Source organism: Xiphias gladius, chromosome 11 (assembly GCF_016859285.1).
Source record: "Xiphias gladius isolate SHS-SW01 ecotype Sanya breed wild chromosome 11, ASM1685928v1, whole genome shotgun sequence".
Taxonomy (NCBI): Eukaryota; Metazoa; Chordata; class Actinopteri; order Istiophoriformes; family Xiphiidae; genus Xiphias; species Xiphias gladius.
Genome location: NC_053410.1, coordinates 20108981 through 20130579, shown reverse-complemented (window position 1 = coordinate 20130579; position 21599 = coordinate 20108981). Strand labels below are relative to the sequence as shown.

General features: G+C 44.7%; 1 protein-coding gene across 6 annotated transcripts in view; it reads right to left on the bottom strand.

Moving 5' to 3' along the window:
• fgfr2 (fibroblast growth factor receptor 2) overlaps nt 1-21599 on the bottom strand; it is a 38718-nt gene that overhangs the window by 5838 nt on the left and 11281 nt on the right. For 3 of the 6 annotated variants that reach the window (XM_040138876.1, XM_040138881.1, XM_040138877.1), the window contains exons 4-15: nt 21338-21412; nt 17419-17588; nt 15256-15379; nt 11324-11514; nt 9941-10085; nt 7936-8135; nt 7021-7160; nt 4765-4886; nt 3809-3919; nt 2953-3143; nt 2127-2249; nt 951-1021 (exon numbers count right to left, since the gene is read on the bottom strand). In XM_040138876.1, coding sequence (XP_039994810.1) covers nt 951-1021; nt 2127-2249; nt 2953-3143; nt 3809-3919; nt 4765-4886; nt 7021-7160; nt 7936-8135; nt 9941-10085; nt 11324-11514; nt 15256-15379; nt 17419-17588; nt 21338-21412 — 1663 coding nt within the window. Of the gene's footprint in view, nt 1-950; nt 1022-2126; nt 2250-2952; nt 3144-3808; nt 3920-4764; nt 4887-7020; nt 7161-7935; nt 8136-9940; nt 10086-10871; nt 11011-11323; nt 11515-15255; nt 15380-17418; nt 17589-21337; nt 21413-21599 lie in introns of all 6 variants that reach the window. The other 3 variants (XM_040138879.1, XM_040138880.1, XM_040138878.1) reach the window with 3 other exon arrangements.

Here is a 21599-nt window from a genome sequence, read left to right as displayed (position 1 = left end):
CTGGTGTATGACTCATAGACACACAGACACACAAACACACACACAATCTCCTTTCCCAGGGGTCAGCATGCAAGGCATTTATCTAATTGCCACATACACTTTCTGCCGCCAGTGTCTGGAGCAGAAACTTCAAACAACGCTGTCAGAACGCATGAGACTCAAACACTAAAAAGAGAGGGACGCTCTCCCTTTGTTCTGTTTTTAGAATGAGTACTCTGGAACTTAAAAAGAGAGAGACAGAGACGGGTCAGCAATTCACATACCAGATGAATGAAAATAAGAATGATGGGATGAAAGGAAGGAGGGGGAAGATTATTTTGATCATGGAACAGCTCCAAAACGATGGGCCACATGTTCAAAGTGTTGCTGAATGAGGAGAGGAGAGTGAAGACGAGATGGCAGGGGGTTAAAGGGGGTGGGTGGAGGGAGGATGAGGCCTGGACTGGAGGGCTGCTGTATTGTTGCGTTCAGACATGTGTGGAGGCCCAAAAGGAGGGGAGACTTCCGAGCCAAGCCGGAGGAGCGAGAGATGAGGCGGTGGGGGAGGAGGTGCTGGTGGGCTCCGGGCTCCTTCCAGGGCCCTTTGAAGCCGGTCAGATTAGTAACACGGCATTGACTACAAGTCTAGCGTGAAATCCTCACTTTTGCCACAGACTGGCCAGTGCTGGCCCCCTATAGCCAGTCATCCCCCACCTAACACTTACCAGCACTGCACCAAAACACCTCACCCACTCCCTTTTCCTGTACTCCTGAAAAACAACCCTCTGAATCTGACCGCAGGCCACAGGAAACCAACTGGGTTCCACATTAAATCTCAAAAATAGCAGAGAATGTTTTACTATGTTTTTCACAAGATGAGAAGGTTTACTTGCATTACAGATGTGTGAAAATAGATTTTGTATCATGTTTTTGTGGTTGTGGGACACAGAAGCTGTTCGCTATATACTTACACATCACTCTGGTGTGTGTAGACCCGGTCGAACAGCGCCTCCGGGGCCATCCATTTTACCGGGAGACGACCCTGAAGATACACACAGGTCAAAGGTCAAACAAAATCTATGCACAAACCATCCCCGAACACCTTAATTTCTGGCCTGATCAGCATGTTTGATTTAATGCACTGCTGGGAGATCTCATTGCTTCTGGAAAGCCTGGAGAATACGGCACTAGGCACTACAAGCGACTGTCTGGGAGGAGGATTTCCCAGAGGAACATTAACATTGCTAAAGCAATAGAGCTGATAAACAGGTCCGCGGATAAGGGGGAGAGTTTATCTCTACGTGCTATTAAAACAGTGGCTGGGAAGCTAAGCACAGCTGACAAGGCGATCTTGATCAATATCTGTGTGGTAGCCTAATGGCAAGAATAATCTCATCACACAATCAGAATTATTAAATAAGTCCTTACATATTTTACAAGTCCTTTTAAAAATAGATTTTACAGCTGCTGCAAATACTATTGGGCAAGAAGCTGAACAAATAATACGTAAAAAATGTAGGTACAAGAGTAATATAAAGATAATAAGATCATTTTAAATCATTCCGTTCTTATCAGACTGAAGAAAGAATAAACAGGAAGAAAAAATGTGGCACTACAATGATAGCTCTGTCTAGATATGTTTAACGTAAGTGATCATCATTGTCGTTGTTGTCATTGTCCTAATCATCATTACCATCTACATCACATATTGTTGTTGTTGTTGTTAGCCAGTTCTCAGCATGATTTTGCATGCAATCAAAAGGCAACCATGCATGCTAAATGAGGATGTGCAGGCAATGCTGCTCTGCGGTGGGAAAGAAAGACACTATGGAGATGTCAATTATGTTGAAGCCACTCCCCTCTCCCACTCTGTCTCTCTTTCTGGCTAATTGTATAAGTGTCTGTGGAACCAAAGGAACAAGAGACTGAGGGATAAACAAGGCACAGTCTCCAGAAGCACAACATTCATAGGCTGCCTGGGAACCCGCAGCTTCTGCCAAGACACCAGCCGAGGGAAAGAGTGAAATAGAAAGATGAGGGAAGGGAGGGATTTAAAGAAAAGAGAGAGACGGGTGGACTAATGTCACATTGCAACTCTCAAAGACACTCCCCTCCCTCAAAGCGCGGCGTGCAGGTGGGGGACTCACATTGGTTGTCTTTTTATAGTAGTCGATGTTATGGACGTCCCTGGCCAGGCCAAAGTCAGCGATCTTCATGACGTTGCTCTCTGTGACCAGGACGTTCCTGGCAGCCAGGTCTCTGTGTATACACTAGGATGGAGAGAGTGAGAAATAAGGGGGGAGGAGACAAAAGAGGGGAGGTCACAGAGTGGAAAAAGTGAGGGGAAAGGAAGAATAAGACAGTTACCTCGTCCCATAGATAAAGCAACTCTGCAACAGGTGTATACTTAATTTGGAATGCTGTTATAATGTTTGTGCTGCATGTAATCATCCAGAAATCTCCTGCACAGAGGTAGCACTTGACTGAATAACATGACGCCACAATGACTGCACCAACATGAGCATGTCTGGATAAGTAAAGATTCTTCACATACTTTGCCACATATATGGTCGGAGTCAGTGCATCAGTGTGCATGAGCAAGCATGTACATGTGTGGGTGTGCGTGTGAGACAGTACGCTCTGTCACATTCCAACAGTGAGAGGGAGCGTGAGGCTGTGTTTGGCCAACATGGCTGTATCCCCATTGTGAAAACTTCACAATTTGTCTACACAGAGGGGCTTTTGTTGTGGAATGAGAGACAATGTGGGGATTGGGCAGGGGGTCAAAGTAGTGTTTTTAGGAGACAATATTCCCACAGTGACGCACAAGCAAGCTTCCTAAATAAAAACCTTCCTGGATACAGCACATCAACCACTCTATGTACTGACACGGAGATCTGTCTGGGCAGCCGGCAGGGGGGAACTGATGCGAGGATAGGACATTGTGTGCATTTGCGTGCGTCCTCCTCTCACCTTCTGTGATGCTAGGTACTCCATGCCCCGTGCCACCTGGTAAGTGCAGGAGACCAGATCTTTGAAAGTGAGCTGTTCGTCTGAGACACGGGCGATGTCGTAGGAGTATTCCATGCCGGGCGGTCGGCGGGCTCGGAGGTACTCTCTAAGGTTGCCTTTGGAGGCGTACTCCACTATCACATAGAGGGGGCCTGCAGCAGAGAAACGACACATTACCTTCTCAAACTTGGTCATAAATGATTCCCTTTGAGAGAAAGTGGCACTGAACAGAATTCAGGGTGAATTTTTAATGGAATACATAAAGAAGAAGCACCTCTCGTTTGAATATCAAGACTTTAAATCTGTTGCTTGTTTCATTTTCATCAGGCATTGAACAGCTGTGCTTTGATTAAAAAGGGGCATAATTCTAAGTGGACTCCAAATTATTTATTTTCAGTCGTCATACAATCATGACTTCATTAATAGTTCTGAGAAAAAAACTTCCTTCGAGTGCTCAGCTTTATCCACTCTTCACATCTAATTAGAATCCACCCTCTCCTTATGAAATACAAATGGCTTCTAGCTACCTCCAAAAAGGAAGAGCAACATGGCCAACACTACCTCTCTGATGTGGTCTGATGACACATTTTATAAATTTGTTTCAAGCATTCAGAAACCTTTAATACAATAATGACACTTATACACAGACTTAACAAGGCAGATCAAGCAGGAACTTAAAAAAAACAACAACACAACACTGAATACTATATCTACAAACAATAAAATCCTCTAAGTGTATTACTTGCAAAAAACATTGGTGTTTTCTGATTGCCTTCTTAAGGTGGTACTCTTTGATGTTATGTCCTGTTCTACTCACCATCCTGTGTACAGGCTCCCAAAAGATTAATGATGTTCTTATGTTTGCCGATCATCTTCATCATTTCCATCTCTGACACCAGGTCAGACAGGTCTTTCTCAGTGGCGTCATCTAAGAACAGAAGTTGAGTTGAAAGTTGTCAGGAAAAACGCATCAAAACAAACACACCAGCCTTGTCTTTCCTGTAATCCTTTGACTCAGACTCAGGGGCCGGCCTGCCAGACAACACCTTGTTTTGTAGCTGGTTCTGATTATGTGCAGCTGACAGACAATGTGGACTAAAGTTACGGCAGCGAGGGAAGCTCCTCGCACTGACTACAGAACATCCTTTCAGTGCCAGGCGGAGGGTGGAGGAGGAATTAAAGATGCTCAATCTGGATTCATTATCTGCTGCACAGGCCCCTTTTTGATGTGGCTGATTGAGCCAGTAGAGGCATCCCGACAGTAAGAATGGCATTGCCTGCATTCCTATCCACCATTACCCTACCTGGAGTCATTCTAAAGAGGCAGATTTCCATTGTCAAGGTAGGTCCGATAGCCTGCTGCTGTACCTGATCTAACCCACCCCCCCATCCCAAACCAACCCTGCGACCCCTTCTGCTGCTTTCATTAATCACTCCAGTGCCGCTAGTGTGACTTGCCTCTTTGTGTGGGTGCTGACTGAGCTCCAGCCAGCTGCTGCTCTGGGGTCAGGTATGTGACCGCCCCTAACCCTTACCTACCCAACTCGCCTCCCCATAGCCGTCACTCAGCAGACACCAATAACGAATAATAATGGCAGCCCCAGGCTCCGCCTTGCCGTTTGCTCAACCCTCACTGGAGCATAAATCACCTATAAAATGTACTCAGGTTGCCCACAGGACGTAAAGAAGTAGTGTACATCTTATCCCAGTGGTCTGATTTTAAGCACAAGCCAGATGTTTACCATTACAAAATCACTGTGATTGTGCACTTACCTTTCAGCATCTTGACGGCGACAGTTACAGCTTCCTTTGGTTTGTCCTTATCGATGCCCAGGGCCTCTGCCATTACAACTTGGCCAAAGCAGCCTTCACCTAGGGGCTTGCCCAGGGTCAACCTGCAGCCACCGGGCAGCAGCACAAAGAGGGAAACAAGAAAAAAACAGACAGGAAGCTGATTAGCTGCGGAAACACAAACTAAAACTCATCGACCCTGTGCAGGAATAAACAAGTTAGACAGAGCGTGAGATTGACAGAGGTAATAAAACCAGGCATCAAGCCAGTTTCTTAACCCCACCGTCTTTTATTTTTTACTAGATCGCTCACTCTGTTTCAACCAGATTGTCTGTGTGAGTGCTTTATTGGCGCGGTGACTGCAGCCTGTGCCAGGGCAGTAGGTAGGAAGGCAGACATGGCAACGATAATCACCTGATAAAGCCAAGGAGAAGCACTGATTTCTAAACTGTTTACCCTGCCTTGGCATGTTCCAATATACGCTCTCTACAAGTCATTACACAGGGCTTAGCGTAGCCCCGACACATTAGCCTGTGATGGATGGAATGCTGGCTTTGTGTTGCCATACAGGTGGGTCTGACTACAATACCAGATGGAAATTTAAGTACTATTTTATTGTAAACCATGTCACAACAGCTGGTGTGTTAAACTTTATGTCCAAACTATATTACTCTGTTTGATATAGTGACAAAATTATACTCACACACATGTTCTTTCACAACTATCCATCAGAGCCACAGCTCCTATCTGACCCTTCAACTCGTGTACCCTGGTGCTTTTTCATTTGACTGACAAGTGTCGGTCCCACCCTTAAGGCCCAGTATCCTGGCTATGTAAACAATCACACTGCGCACCGCAAAGCCTAGGGCCCGAGGCCGGCGCCCGGCCATGGTAACACAATCCCCTATCTGTCCACACACACTCGCCATGCTCAATGGCAACCATTCTGTCCATCCAGCCACACATAATCAATGTTATTTTTCCTCCATGCAAACTGCAAACGTTAGCATTCCTCAGTGTTCTGCAATCCCAACATGATCCTTCAGGCACTGGAGTGACAGACAAGGAATAAAGACTCCAACAGAAAGACACACAGAGATGTACTCACCCTACACAAATAATCCCATTCAGTTAGTGCATTACTTAAAATCAAAACTTTTCACCAGAATGCTATTCTGTTGCACACAGAGACCAGGACTACATAATTTTCACTAATGGGTGATGGTAAAATTAATGATCTGAGATCTTTTTACAACCATTTTAACAAAAGACAGGCTTCCACGTTTACGCTATTGGATTTTCCATTTTCCTTCAAAACCAGATTCCTCAACTGGATATTAAACTATTCTAACCTTTGTTGTCCTATTAAATCCCCCCTTAAGCTTATCACTGGCCATTGCAACTGTGACTAACCGAAACCTCAGCCGTGCTAATTCCTCGGGTATGAAACTGAGCAAACACTCCTAGCCCAAACATGCAGATTAAAGTTGCGAGTGCTAACCACTAATTAGCACAGCTTCATTCCTTGCCATCAGAAGCATGTGTGTGTGACTATGTGTGAGTAAGAGTGTGATGTAGCAGCAGTTGTGATGATGAGGCAGTGGGCAGGGTGCCAAGTTCAGGTCATTTTACCATAGCACAATAGATGAATAAGCAGCCTTTATCTCAGCCACCACAACCCTTATTCACCAGTTAGTCATTATTGCCTGCTGTTTATCAGTGTTAATGGCACTCTTCATCTATAACAATAGTTATATGATCATTTAGCAGCTGAGATACAATCAGATCAACTACTGAAATGCACCCTTAAAGCCAAAGATAGTTGTAGTGGTCTTGAGGACAAGGGCCAAGGGTGCAGAACTGAATGTTTTCATGCATACTGTCAAACAGGTACTGTATGAAGGCCTTAAAACCTAAGTGCTTTATTTTGAATACCCCTTTCAGATGAAAGTGGGACTGTGTAGCAGATCAGCATTTTAAAGGCTTTTTTGTGCTTTAAGCAGGAGCTGAACCAGATTTAAGTAATTATGTATTTTGCATTTTGTATAATGGTAAGACTTGCAATCAGGACTAGGTCATAATTATTTTTTTCAATGCAAAACATCAATCTTCATGAGTCACTGAAACCAGCAGAATCATTAAATCTTAATTTCTTCATTCTCGTCTCTTTGTTATTTTGCCACAGTTTCACTGTAAAATAAATTACAAGTCCATGACACCAATGAAGACGGCACTCACCTGTCTCGGGCAAACTCCCAGCGTGGATCCTCAGGAAGGTCATACTCAGGGATTGGCTCATCATGCGCTGAGCTCCGACGTGTGGTGATGCGTACCAGCGGCGTACTGGAGTTCATGGAAGAGCTCGAGTCTGCCGACACCTACAGGGAGAAAGACATTGGCTGATCACCGCAGTCTGGGTTCATAGGTCAGATAAAGCTCCAAGACATCGCTAGAGGAGTCTGAGTGCATGTGTGTATGTTTGATTTACTGTGGTACTTTTGAAATTAAAAGCATTGTCTGTAAGTATAGCAAATTAATATGCATACATCCTTAATTTCAATGGCTAATGCTTCAACATTACTGTAGTCTGTCTCAAGACCAGAGATTAAATTTCAGTTATCATATAGAAGTGAGCAACAACACAAATTCTGACGAATGTGTGTTAATCGCTCAGCCTCGCCTCTGTCACCGAGGCTCACCTCACCTCTCTCCACCCTAACCTTACCTTGACACAGGAATCAGTCTCTCCGCGGTATGTAATCCAACACTTTTTGTACCTTTTGGAGCGTTGAGGGAAAAGCATGGCTCACACAGAGTAAAAAAGGCTCTGGCTGCAATTTCAGGCAGCAGTGCTAACTTGCTCAGAAATGCATGCCTTCTGAATGAGGCTGGAGGGAGATTGTTGAAAATACCACCACAGTATATACTATGGTGTGTTTTTGTATATACAATCCAAGTAATAAATATTTTTAAAAACGAATCAACCATGCAACTTTTATATTTTTCAGCATTACCCTCCTGCAATCCCCCTTTACGTATGGAAATGATGGAGTTTGCCATCTGTCATTGTATTTCTGCAGCATGTTTCCAGTGCAGTGTGTGTTTTTCTCCTCTAGGGGTGTTAGATGCCTTTAGAACTCTTTATCTACTTTCTGTTACCTGGCGGCGCAGAGGGATCTGCTTGCTCAGTTTGTGGACCGCTGGTTGGCCCCCAAAGTCCGGTTTCTTTGCAGTGTTCCTCATGCGACACACCACCACGATGCCCACCATGCAGGCGATGAGGAAGACACCCGCGCAGTATATTGCAATCTCCACGTAGTCTGGGGAAAAGGGCCCAGGGGATTTCTCCAGGGCTGAGGAAAATAAAGGGGGGGAAGTGAGACGGCGGTCAGGCAAGGAAAGCTAGAGGAAGAATCTCACTGATCACTCTCACACACATGTATGACTGACACACAGGCAGATTCTTCATATGAACAGATACACATGGGTATCAGAGAGGCACACACAGAGACAGATGCTCTAGAGATGACTCATGCGTAAATGTAATCACAATTGGCTGGCAAACTAAACAGAAATGAGAGAGAGCATCCTCCGCTCTCTCTTCCTCCCAGGGTACCAGTACTTTTTTTTTTTTTTTTTTTAAGATCCAACGAGCCTGTACAGGGCTTAATAGTCTAAACAGATTTTAAATTTTTGCTCAGCCAGTACAACCAAGCGTGCATATGTCTGCATTCTGTGCTAATGTTGGAGACACGCGAGCAAAAACACAAACACACACCCACGGATGACAGAACAATATGCGCTTCACTTCAGATCGCAAACAAGGGAGAGCGGTGTCCTTCGTGGTTGTATACGGCCTGAACTTCCTGTTGAGGAAATGAGTTTGTGTGTGTCTGTGTGTGTGTGTGTGTGCTATATACATGGACTGTTCCATAATGCATGGCCCTCCAGACCACAAAAAAGGCTCTTGTGCAGCACGGCCTACCGAGCAGCCCGTCAGACAGCTGGAGCTGAAGTTACGTTTAGGAACCTTTCTCCTGTCTGCCTCGTATCTGCTGGTCCATAACCATAGCACACACAAACACACAGAAGCCACAGCCTAAATGGCGCCATCAGTGCACATAGAGCACATCAAGAGAAATAAATATTACATATTACTCCCAGAGGAAAATGGCTTGCCTGTGCCATTATGCTATATTGTTTACAGGCAAAACAAAACTATAATCTCATTACCACATTAAGGAATGTTTGATACCAGTTGTCTGTTGAGGGCTGCAGACAGTCATCTACGCTCATCGATCTCATTTAATGCCCACCCTACTTTTGGCTGGAACTCGTGCAGAAACACTTGTCTATTTAGCCTGGAGTGAACTTGTGAAGACACTTACACTGAGTTTCATATATTTTATACTTTGGTATGCGTAATTATAGACCAGACATACAGCCATGTTCAAAAATAGGATAAAACGAGTTGATAAATGACAACACACACAAATGGACAAACATTCACATGCATGAGTCATTCAGAAGCGGGGAGGTTTGGCCCTGATAATTGAGAAAGTCGAGCCAACTTGAAGCAAGTGTTGAGCTTCACCTTTCGATCTTTATTTCAAGAAGAAATAAGGATATTAAAAGTAGGCAATTATCAGAGCCAGGAAAGGGATGGAGAAAATTTTGAGGCATAAGTGAAATACATGTGAAAAAAAAAAAAACAGATTTCTTTTACATGCAGAACCGAAGTGTGGCAGTGAAAGACTTTCCCTAGGGAGCAGGAGAGAGATGTAACAGAAAGAAAAGAGAAGGCAGGAGACAAACCCTCCCCTGCTTCTAGAGTCTGGAGACACTCAAGCTGCTCTGGGAGCTCTACTTCCGTCTCAGAGTTATAATAAGTCGTCAGCAAACTACCCCGTTATCTGCTTAGAGCTTTTAAAAGCTCGCCAATCCAGATAATATTATAGAATACATGCTCCCTGCTCTTACGTTACATTGTCTTGGATGTTGACCATGCTGGTTCATCACAGCAATCAGACATTTGAGCAGTGTGTCTGTGGGAGGATTAGTCTTCCATAGAGGTCATTAATATGACATACTCTAACCGTTTTAGACAAAAATGAGAAAAGAAAAAGGAAATGAGAGGACAGTATACAAGTGTATATACCTGGAAGCACCGTCAACCAAGCAGTGTGATAGGAGATCCCAATAGAATTACCCGCCAAGCACGTATACTCCCCAGAATCTTCAAATGTTACATTGGGCAAGTAGAGAACTTCTATCTCCTTATCTGTGGTGTTAACACCTGCAGTCTGGGAGAGAAGAAGAGGAGGAAGAGGAAGAGGAGGAGGAGGAAAAGAAGAAAGAGAGGGTCGAAGATAAGAGTGGAGGGGGGGACGGAAAGCAGAAATGTGGAGGACAAGTCACAGAGAAAGATGAGGGAGGACACAGAGAGAAAAAGAGAAAAAAATGAGACCCACAACACCAGGAGCGAAATAGAGGAGCTGGATGTGTCCTTCGTGGACGTCCCATCTAGAGGAAAGGATGTTGGGAGTTTCCATGGGTGAGGAGGAGGAGGCTTCATAAACAAAGACACAGATAGAGCCAAGTATGCCACCAAAACATAGGAAAATGGAGCCAATACACCAAAACTAAAACCCCCAAAAATTCCCGTCACCAACAGAACCTGCTAAGAGAGAGCAGTCTAATCCACACATTGGACTGGACACATGCACAGACAAACACAGAGAGCATGGAGAGCACTGCACTGCAACACCATACACCATCTTGACACAGCTTGCAAGACAGAAAGTGATATGAAACAATCTAAGAGACAGCAAAGTGAGATGCTAGCTGTGACAATCTCAGTGTGTAGGTATGCAGGTCCGACCAGTGCTTCCATGGCTGCACCAGTCTCAGCGGTGGAGGGAGCAGCTGAAAAACAAACGTCTAACATTAGGGGAAGAGAAGGTCTGTGAGCCCCAGGACCACCAAGAGACCACCAGCAGGACCACCACAGCACAGCAGGTCAGGGACGAAGCCCAGGAAACCATACCAGGAGGGAAGGGGGGTAGATGAGGTCAGGTCTCAAGGGTTACCTGGGATGACAGTCAGCCAGCCCGACTGGCTGGCCTCGCCTATATAATTGGAGACCTTACAGATATACTCTCCAGCATCGTCCTCCGTCACATTGGTGAGGGTGAGCATCTCCACGTCTGAGCTGTTAATGCCTGAGCGCTGCAATCCACACATACACATACTCACTGAACATGGAAAATCAGACAAATAAGTAGAATTAATCAGACAGACATGCAAACATCATGACTTCAGCTACTGTATATGAATCTACAGGAGGAATCACCACCAACAGCCAGCATGGAAAAGACCTACGAGTTCATAAGGGAGGAAATACAATTATTAGTTCCTCATATGAGCTTTGACATTCCTCCGAAACACCTGCAACCTCTGGCAAAACACCAAGACAAAAAGAGGGAAGGATTTGCTTCTAATCGAGAGGATAAACCCTAAAAGAGGAAGTGCAGGATTATACCTTTAGCACTCGGACGTAGGGGTGTCCATCGGGGCCGTAGCGACTGCCGTTCTGAGTGATGTGTTTCAGCCACTGGATATGAGGTTGGGCATCGCTGTAGACCTTGCAGACGAAGCGCGCATCCTCTCCGACATGCACAGTGGTGTTGGCCGGGAGACCAGCCTGGAGAATAGGCCGGTGAGGGGACCGCTCTGTCGAGGGTAAGAGAAATGCTTGTGTTAAAACTCAAAGTACAATACGAGATTTTAGGAGGCATCCACACAAGTAATTTATTATCACTTAGCGTACATGTTGTCCAACAGGAAAGCGTTTCAAAAACTTGCTATTTCCCTTTAAGAATCATAAAGTCAAATTTGAAATTTTTAATGATGTGCAAACCATGTGAGAGTTTATCTTTGCAAAAGCAGAACTTCACGCACTGTGACAGTGAATGTTTCCCAGCAACTCTGACAGGTAAAATCATGACTGCGCTGCCTCTCTCTTATCTCTGAAGCATTTAAAGGCTTCACACAAAACAAAGAGGTGAAGTCATTTATCACTAAAAGATAAAGAACTGGAGGAGGTGGAGGATGACTTCCACAAAGTGGGGTGTATATATTGTATATGAGTAAGGAGGTTTAGCTAAACTATGTGCCAGTCCTGGAAAGTGAAACAACTTAACAGCACCCCACATCTCCATCTATCTGCATTCTTATACAAGCAAACATTTGGCCTGCGAATCCAAACAGAGCGAGACCTGTTGAACAATGCCCCCTTTCAAAACACTACCCGGCCTTCACAACCACACTGAGGAGCCCACCAACCCCCACACCACACAACCACCCGCTGCTGCCACCACACGCACACACACACACACACACACACACACACGCGCATACACACACAAAATGACATCACTCAGCCTTGGGCACTGCAGTGCCTTTCCAAAACAAAGCCTTAAGGTAGGTGCAGTGAATTCATTTGTGCGTGCGTGTTCGGGTATGTGTGTGTGTGTGTGTGTATAAGGTGTGGGGGGGGGGGTCAGAGGTGTGTTGTGTGTGTGTGTGTGAGGCTGGGAGGGAAGGAGGACTAAAGAAGGACTAAAAAAGGGAGAAAGAATTAGGAGGGTGAGTGAAGGGAAGAAAAGGAATGAACAGATGGAGAGTGCAGAAACTAGGAGGCAGAGACTTCATCCATTTGTCTGCCTGCCTGTCTTCCTCCTCCATCTTTCTGAAATCAGTCAGATCAGATGATCCCCCCCCCCATCTCCCCCCTCCTTCCGGCACATTCCTAGGGCTTGCCTTGTTTATTGTCTCTCTTTCTTTCTCCCCTTTTTTCTCTTCTCCTCCATCTTTCACAGGCCTTCTCACCCTCTCAATCTTTGAGGAACAGAAAGGGGTGATCAACTTAAATCTAACACTCTGTTATCAGGTGCTCTCTTTGTAAAACGTACTAAACAGAATACAGTCTGGCATGATATACATTTACTAAAACAGACAAAATGAAAAAAGCCGTCAACTTATTGATTATTTGTGTGCGTGTGTGTGTGTGTGTGTGTGTGTGTGTGTGTGTGTGTGTGTGTGTGTGTGTGTGTGTGTGTGTGTGTGTGTGTGAGTGTGTGTGGGCAATAGCAAGTGCATAGAAGTTATTTTATGACCCAACGACCTCACACCAAAAAGCTATGCTTAAGGAGGGAAAAACATGAAGGAAGATGCAAAAAGAAACAGTAAAATCGGGATATGAAAAACTTAGCCATGTTGTCCTCTCCGTCTGCAAAAGGAAATGAAGGAATAGTGACAGAAAAAGCCAGCAGTTCCTGGATGTGGTTTTCATGTATCAAACTGAATGAATGAGCAGACCCTGCGATGCTCTTTTGGGTTTCGCTGTGACCAATATGTTGTAACCCGTTTCAAAACTGAATTCATTTATCAATTAAGTCATTAGTGGAGTAATTTGATGGGAGTGGTGGTGACACAGAGGCAGAAAGAAGCATAAGGAGACAGACAAGGGACATTCCATGGTGTCCCATGCAAGACTGGTGAACTCTGGGTAACCTGGCAGCTAGGCACATAGGGCCCTAAGGTTCAGGGAGTGGTAGAGGCACAGGAAGGGCGCTGCATGGTACAGGATGGCGTGGGGCTACTGACAAAGTGCTGCAAAGCCACTGGCTGCCACCGTTCTGACTGAAAGAACCGACGTCTGTTTTGATTCCTCATTTGTGTCTACTTGTCATGTGTGTCTGCTCGTGGATGTCCAACTGTGGTCCTTTTTCCAGAGGCCAGTTGGAACCAGAAAAGGCTGGCTCCTCTTGGTTTTAATGGCTGATCCTGCAGGTCATTTGGGCAAAAAAAACTGATAAGAACAGCCTTTTCTGTCTCTGTTTCCCCTCCTTTTCTCTGTCCTCCTCTCTCATGCCTCTGTCCAACCCACTATAATGGAAGAAAATGAAGCAAGAAGTTGCAGAGCGCAGTGGCTGTGGAGCCAGACACAGAGGGGGTTTACTGCTCTGCAATAAAACAGAACAAAAACAGAAATATGCACTCTGAAGGAGAGCTTTAGCTAGCTCCAGAGGGGAGCAGAGAAGGGGGCCTGTGTTGGGGAACGTGTGTGTGTGTGTGTGTGTGTGTGTCTGTGTGTGTTTGTGTGTGTGTGGACCCTCATGTGTTTGTGTGCATGTGCCTTTATGCTCTTTGAGCAAAAACCCTCAGGTATTCAATCTCCATCTGATAAAATGAAAATAATACTCCTCATTACCATGGAGACACTAATCAAAACAGAAGTGTGTAATTAGAGTAGTTCTGCTCAGGACAATGGTGACAGTCAGAGAATAATTCTACATACAGACACAGTCTACTGACGCATGGAGTGACCAGTGGCCCCTACATGTTCTGTGAAACTGCTGCAGCTGCATGTCTGTCTTTGGTTGTCTTTGGATTATTGGCTATCCTTTAGAAGAATATCTGTGTCAGATAAACTTGGATGTGTACTGATTACTTGTATAGTGGTGCGAGTGAGGCCAAAGGAGAATCAATATTGAGTTAAGGGCAAAAAAACAAAAAAAACACACATGCGCACATTGATCTACTATCTTTATCCCACTCCCCTTGTAGTCCCCGCTGTCTATCGATTCTGCAAACCGAGCAGAAAAACACTCTTTGCTTTCTGCGCTCCAAAGGTCAAAGTGAGAGGTTGACTGAGTATGATCTGAACTCAGTGTGATAGTGCTGAGGTCAGCACTCTGTCGTCAGAGAGTCACACTAAATGATCATCCTCTACTGGTTTCATACCTGAACCGACCTTAAAGGGTCAGTTTAACCAAATCACACACACATACACACACAAAAAAAAAAAACATTTTTCCGCTTACCCCTTGTGCTATTAAGCCATGCAGATCATTTCTGTTTTATTAGCCACGGTTGTGGTGCTCACATCATGGAAAATTGCATTTGAGAAGCTGAACAACAATGTGTTTTTATATCCAGACACAGTGTCCCTGTTGCTCAGGATATTCCACAGACTCCACTGTTAGCAATTTTCTAAGAAAATATTTCTTATTTCTTAATCTATTTCTCATTATTTGACCAAAGTCAACCTCATATACACACTATGAGTGAATATCATAAACACATAACACCATTACAAAAGTAGGATTTAATAAAAATGACATTTTATTATTAAAATGAATGAAAACAGCATCAAAACTGTTGACACGTGCATATTTAGCCTCCACACACTTGGCAGCTGTCCTTGACCTGCACCTGCATCCAGTGTGCACCTGGGCAATCAAACAGCACCCCCCCCCCAACACACACACACACACACACTTTTCTCATTGTGATAACTCTTTCAGCTGGCCTCCCCTTCCTCCACCTCCTTCTCCCTCCATCCCCAACTCCTCCTTTAATGGCCCCACAGGTGTACTCTCAGTCTGTGTTGTTGTGCATGGTACTGACCCACTACGTCCAAGGTGTAGGTGTGGTTGATGGATCCAAACTCGTTCTCCACCAGACAGGTGTAGTTGCCCTTGTCCGACGGCACCACACTCTCCATGATCAGGGTCCAGTGCTGGCTACGCACCTGGGTACGAGAGGCAGGGGGTTCTTGTTGTGAGAAACACACACACATTCCCGATGGACACACACCAATAAATACAGAGAAATTGCAGTCTAAAGGACTTAACAGAGGAATTAACAGACACATAGAGCCAACACTAAGGGAGAGACATGATAGAAAAACGACATGCAGGGGATTTGTTTGGAAGAGTGAAAGACGACAGCTGATGTAGTGTGCTGGAAAACAATAATGAGCCTGATGACAGCCTGATTCCAGCAGAATGACTCTGCAATGTCAGAATATTTCCTTCATATTTTTTTCATCAATATCCCAATTTTTTTTATATTGTTAGTTTTCAGTTGTTTTGATTGTTCTGTAAAATTTTTACAAAGGTAAAAATAAACTGAAAATACACCCAGTACAGCCCCGCATACTTGCCTGTAACTGTCTACTTCTTCTGTAAGTCGCTGTTATCTTATGTAGTAAACCCCACCTGTCTAGTCTAAGCAGTTTCAAACACACAGTTATTCATCATCATTTGTAAAAACAGTTTCCCCTGTGTATGGAATCCACAGGTGTGTGGCTAACAACAGTGTTTCCGTCTACAGACTGAAGGGAGACTGTAGCTACTGCTTGTACAGGCCTATTTCTGACAATGGAGAGATTATGCCACAGGGCTGGGCTCAGGTACAGCTTTTGTCCAACATTTGTTGACAAAAAAAGAGAAATGAGCTGCCCACGGTATATCAGACAACCTGACTGTATCATTTCCGTCACGTCAGGGCTGTTTTTTTGCGCCTGCTGAAAGGCAAATGGAAGCGACATTAGCAGCTACATCAACATAATCTGCTCCTAAACTTTCCTGGCAGAGGGATGTGTTTCCTCATAAACCATCAGGCATTAACCAGGAGCCTCAGACTCGTTCAGCATCACTGGGTTCTTTCATAAATTGATTTCACAACTGTCTGTTTAAACTGTTATTCCACTCTATCATTACAGCTCTAGCATATACAGTAAATGCTGCTTGTTTTGAGAGACAAGGAGAGGAATTTAGGCAAAATAACTAAACTGCAATCCAAACACACTCCGTCACACGAGAGGAATTCTTCACATTCAGATTACTTGTAGCTGTTTTGAGGCTTTTTTATACAAAGAGGAAATAAAACATAACTACACTAGCTTTACTTTCCCATGACATACTGAATCAGGTATTTTCATCACACATAATTCAACTCGGACCATTTATTTCCCAAAATGGGATTTGGGTGAGAGATTTCGTAGGTGAAACAAAGCTTTTCTGCTAGAACCACAGCACTATCCATAAAAAGTCATACTCATTTCTGTTGACTACTGACATGGAATTAAAGTGATGACCACTAAAATCTTTATTCTTTATTCTGGATTAGGGAATGTACTGGAGTTTATTTATAGTTTGAGTTTTAAGTCAGTGTGGTTTAGTTGATGTAGAATGTGTAAAAAGAGAGTTACGAGCTGCACAGCATATCAAGCTCCTTCAGTTTAAACTTTAACCAGCTCAGCAATAGTCTTTGTAAATCACATTTCATAACAACAGAATCACATACTAGTCTCCAAGCAAAGCCAGTGGAACCTGTTCTCCCTGATTGAGTTACCTCAGCATTCTCAACTCATTTCAACCCTGACACTACCTACTTTCTCTATACGTTACTGTCTGAGGGCATTTAACCTTTAAATCCTGAGCTTAGGTTTCTAATTGTTGGGGGTAAAGAACCATTTCGAGTTACAGTGAGAGGCTCTGCAAAGTATCCTGGTGAGAGCAGGCGCACGGATGAGCAATTCCAATTTCACACCAGAAACCCTGCCCTCGTTTCCTCTGTCTACTCTCCTCCCGTCTCTCCAGTGAAGGGTGGAAACGGGGTGAAAGGACAGCCAGAGAATGATTGGCAGTAGGAGACTTGACGTCCCTTGTAAATATATTCACAAAATGGCCAGGGGTAATACAGAACAGAAAGCAGCGAAAAGCAAGAGGAGCCAGCGAGTCGACATTTGTAATAAAAGGTGTGATGTATTACTGTTTATCCTACCTTATACCCTCCCATGCGGTCCTCTTGGCGGAAAGGCCTGCTGTTTTTAAGCCAGCGCAGCTTGGGCCGGGGGTTGCCTCCTGCAGCACAGCGGAACTTGACTGTGTTGGCAGCTGGCACCGCATGCAGCTTCTTCTCCATCTTTGCTGACGAGGTCCAATACGGAGCGCCTACAACCAGAGAACAGTTGGCGTTCAGTCAGGGTGAGATTTTCTAACCATGTCCTCAGTAGTTTGACTTCAGGGCCTTGGACTGGCTGATATACTTGGAAGCGTGACTGCAAAAGAGCCAGAGCTGAACAATTCTTAACACTCCCAGAGACGCCCCGCATCCCCGACAGCACTGACTGACCCGCTGTCTGCATAACACAACTCAGAGCTCCACACTTACACAGTTAAATAAAAACACACACTTTCCCCTGTAGGCTCAGTGGGGTGTTGCAGAGTGAGGAAAAAACATCAGCTCTAAGGGGAGAATGTGCCTGGGCGTTGCCAAGAGGGTAACTAGACCATCACATTCAATTTCATCTCATTCCACTTAGCAGCTTTTTTTCTCCCTCCACTTCCTCCAATTACCATAGCTCCCCTGTTTATCTGACTGTCACTTGGCTAGATGTGGATGGCAGGGCCAGGGATGCTTATCACCGTTGGAAAATCATTATGTGCCGTCAGGGGAGAAAATGAATGTCACGTTTAAAAAAGAATTCCAGAGTTTTTCTGTCCAGATTTACCAATGCCAAACTGTTACCATTTCTCCTACTGAAATCACCTTCCTTGTGTTTTGTCCATTCCCAGGTTCCCTATTTTCTCCCAATTTCTGAGTCTCAGTCAGCTGGATTTTCCTCTGAGCCCCCCACCCGCCCTTTCTCTCTGCACCTGGGAGTGTGATTGCCTAAGCAGATGGGGCTCAGACGGGAAGAGAAACTCAAAGTCAAACAACAACCCAAACGGTCTTCCGCACCATCACTTTCTCTCTTTATAGCATGACTACAAGCAACAGAGGGAATACCCACAGATAAGACCACTAGTGACTTTAGTATGACCCTCAAACATAAGTTAACGTCCCAGGGGAATATTTGCTTCAAGCGCCCTCCCCCAGCCCTGTGTCCCGCCTGTCCAATCTGCATACTACTAGACACCTCCCATCATTTTATCTGGCATGCACAACCGGACAAGTCATGCATACTTGAATAGTAAAGTCAGTAAACAGTGCTTTTCCTTCCTGAATGGATGCATACGTTAAGTGCTCAAACTATAATTAGTCATTCCCTCTTTCTTCTTCTTCCTCCTCACTCTCACTATCTGCGGTTCTCTTCCCGCTTCTTCACCTCTCAGTCCCCTCCATTTCTCTCCATTCACTCTCCCTGTCATCACTACAGCCATTCAGACAGACAGAGACAGATTAGGTGGAGACTTGCTCATCATGAGGCTGTCTCTCTCTGAAACGACCTCTGACCCCAAACTGGCAGCCAGGTTGGAGGATGAGGTTTGGACATGAAAGGTGAGCGGTGCTGTTTCCCATGCTCTCCGTCCGGAGGGGCAACACTTCAAACGAGACGACCCTCAGACCTCTCTCCAGATGAAGCCAAACTCTCACTGGCCCAACTGCTGTGGCCTCCAAGAACCCCCGCCACCCCCAAAGCCCCTTGCATCCGGATCCCCACTCACGGCTGTTTGTCCTAAGCTGGCCTGGGGTGAGCTGAGGTTATCTAACCCCTGCGCTATGAGTCAAGATTTTTTTCTCCCTCTAAGTTCCTCCAGAGAGCTAAATCCACCAGTTTCCCAAAGTAGTTTTTCATTGTTGAAATGCTTGCTAGTTAAGCAGTGATATCCTCCTCTTTACCATTTATCTATGCAATCTTAACAAGGCAACTTTGTGCAATGGATTATTAGAGCCACTGTTGGGGAAACATTTTGACTTTTTTATAGAAAGTAAGACTTCATCTTCATACAATATGTTTGTCATAAACTTACAACTTTATTCTTTATACTTTTTATCAAAATATTATGAATTTATTTTAAAAAACAGTGGCCATAATCTTCAACTTAAAGCTGCATACTGAAGGCCCCAGTTTATTTTTCAAATTGAGTTCGTACTTCTGTAAAGATCTAACACTTTGTTATAAAGGGTAGAAAAACTGTTCTCTCCTGTCTGTGAACGAGCACTGCAGCTGCATGCTTTATGTTCTAGTCTTAACTTTTAGTCATAACTTTAATTATGCTGGTGAAATAGATCCATTCTTCCATAAAAATCCTGAAGTGCAGCTTTAACTAAAGGTGAGGCACATTGACAATGAAGGATGATGTTAACAATAATGAGCCAACAGGACAGAGATTCTGTAACAACAACAGGGCTCCATGCAGAAAGCAAAGCTCCATGTCGCTCTTGATCATGAAATCAGCAATAGCCCCCTCTGCCTACCCACCTTCACCCTTCCCCTAAACACAGCTCCCCTCACAGATCCCTGTAGAGGCTCTTCCATGTCTCCTCTAATAACACCACCCACTGCTGACGATGGACAGGCACTTTGGACTCTCCCTTTTCAACTTTTTTCACCCGCTTATGTTGTTCACTCCTCTATACAAAGTCAAATCAAAATGCTCTGTTTCACAGTGGCCTGATGCCCAGCCCATTCTGAGTGCTCCAGAAGAAAAAAAAAGCCACAAATATAAAGCTACACCCTGCGCTCTCATTCCCTCCCAAGCCTACATGCACCTTCCTCCCTCACTCCAGTCCTCAGCCCAAGGCCAAGACTCCACACCACGCTCAGAGAAGTGCTGGTGCTGATCCAACCCCCCCGCCTCTTTTCCCTCTCCTCTTCTTCTCCCTTTCTTTTAATAATAATTTCAGTTTTGAATTTTCAGAAACACACACGACGAGAAAATGCAACTGTACTGCCAGAACAGCTTTGCCTTTGTTTTCAAACTGCTTATTACCACCAAAACGGCTGGATCTTTTCCCTCGCCCCCATTTTTTTCCTCTTGTTGAGTTCCTCTCTCTCTTCCATATTTAATGGATTTCAGGCAATTACAGTCAGCCCAAAAGTGGACGAGGACTCATGGTGAGACGCACTGCATGTGGAGAATTTTAACAAGATGTGGAAGCCCTCATCTTTACTTCAGCTCCTTTTTTGTGAGTGTATGTGAATACATGCATGTGTGCACATGGCTACAGAAACGTGCAACTACCCCAGATACTCACCAACGCATAGAAAAATTTGGGTAAAACTTTCTCTTTCTCACACACGCACACACACACACATACACAGGCCTATCAGGTGGGTAACTGGGTCCAGATGGGTGTCTTTCATAATGGATGAGCCCAGCTGACTGGCTGGCTGGTAGGCTCCATGAGGCCTGGCTACCTGAGAGAGACACTAGCTGAAGGAATGTCAGGAATCTCTGTATTCCCTGGAGCATGTAGCCTGGGAGATACCAGGAATGCTATGGTATAGAATAGCAGAGATGTGGGTGTAAAATTTTGGTGTTGCTAACAGCTGTCCACTCCCGATTCCAAAAGAGTAGAGACCATCCGCCTTATCTCCTGCCTTAATCATGAACACACAGTTTGAGCTGTACTAATAAACACTGACAAATAGATTATTTTGCCTACGGATTAAATCTTTATAAGTGTTTGGCTATCACAATCAGCATTCCAGACGCAAGTTCTGATATGCTTTTAAGGACTGTTAATTATTTTTTTAGACCAGGACATGGCCTAAAAAAGCTATGCTAAAAAATGCTCCCTGCTGATCCATGCATAAAACAACTACAACACCATCGCATCACATAAAGTGAAGGCACACAGGCGGTTTTACACTGTGTGGCTTTGCTCAAGGGTACCTGATCTATGAGAATTGGTGAGGAAGGATAGCACATCAAAACTCATTCTTCCATCCTTTTGTTCCTCCCATACTCACTTATCTGCTCTCCATCCACCCCAGTGTCCTCCGATCGCTCTGTATCGTCCTCATCATCCCCCGACGAGATGGCATCTGCACAGAGTAACCACGGTTACTGCCACCCTTTCGCAACCAAATACAGTAGTGCATGCAGAAATTTGTAGAGAAATTTGTAAAGAAAATACATGAGAGGGGCCATTCCTTGATCTGGTCATATGCTACTGTAATTGTACACACACACACTCATTAGACCCCAGAGTCGTACAGAAAGAACAAAATT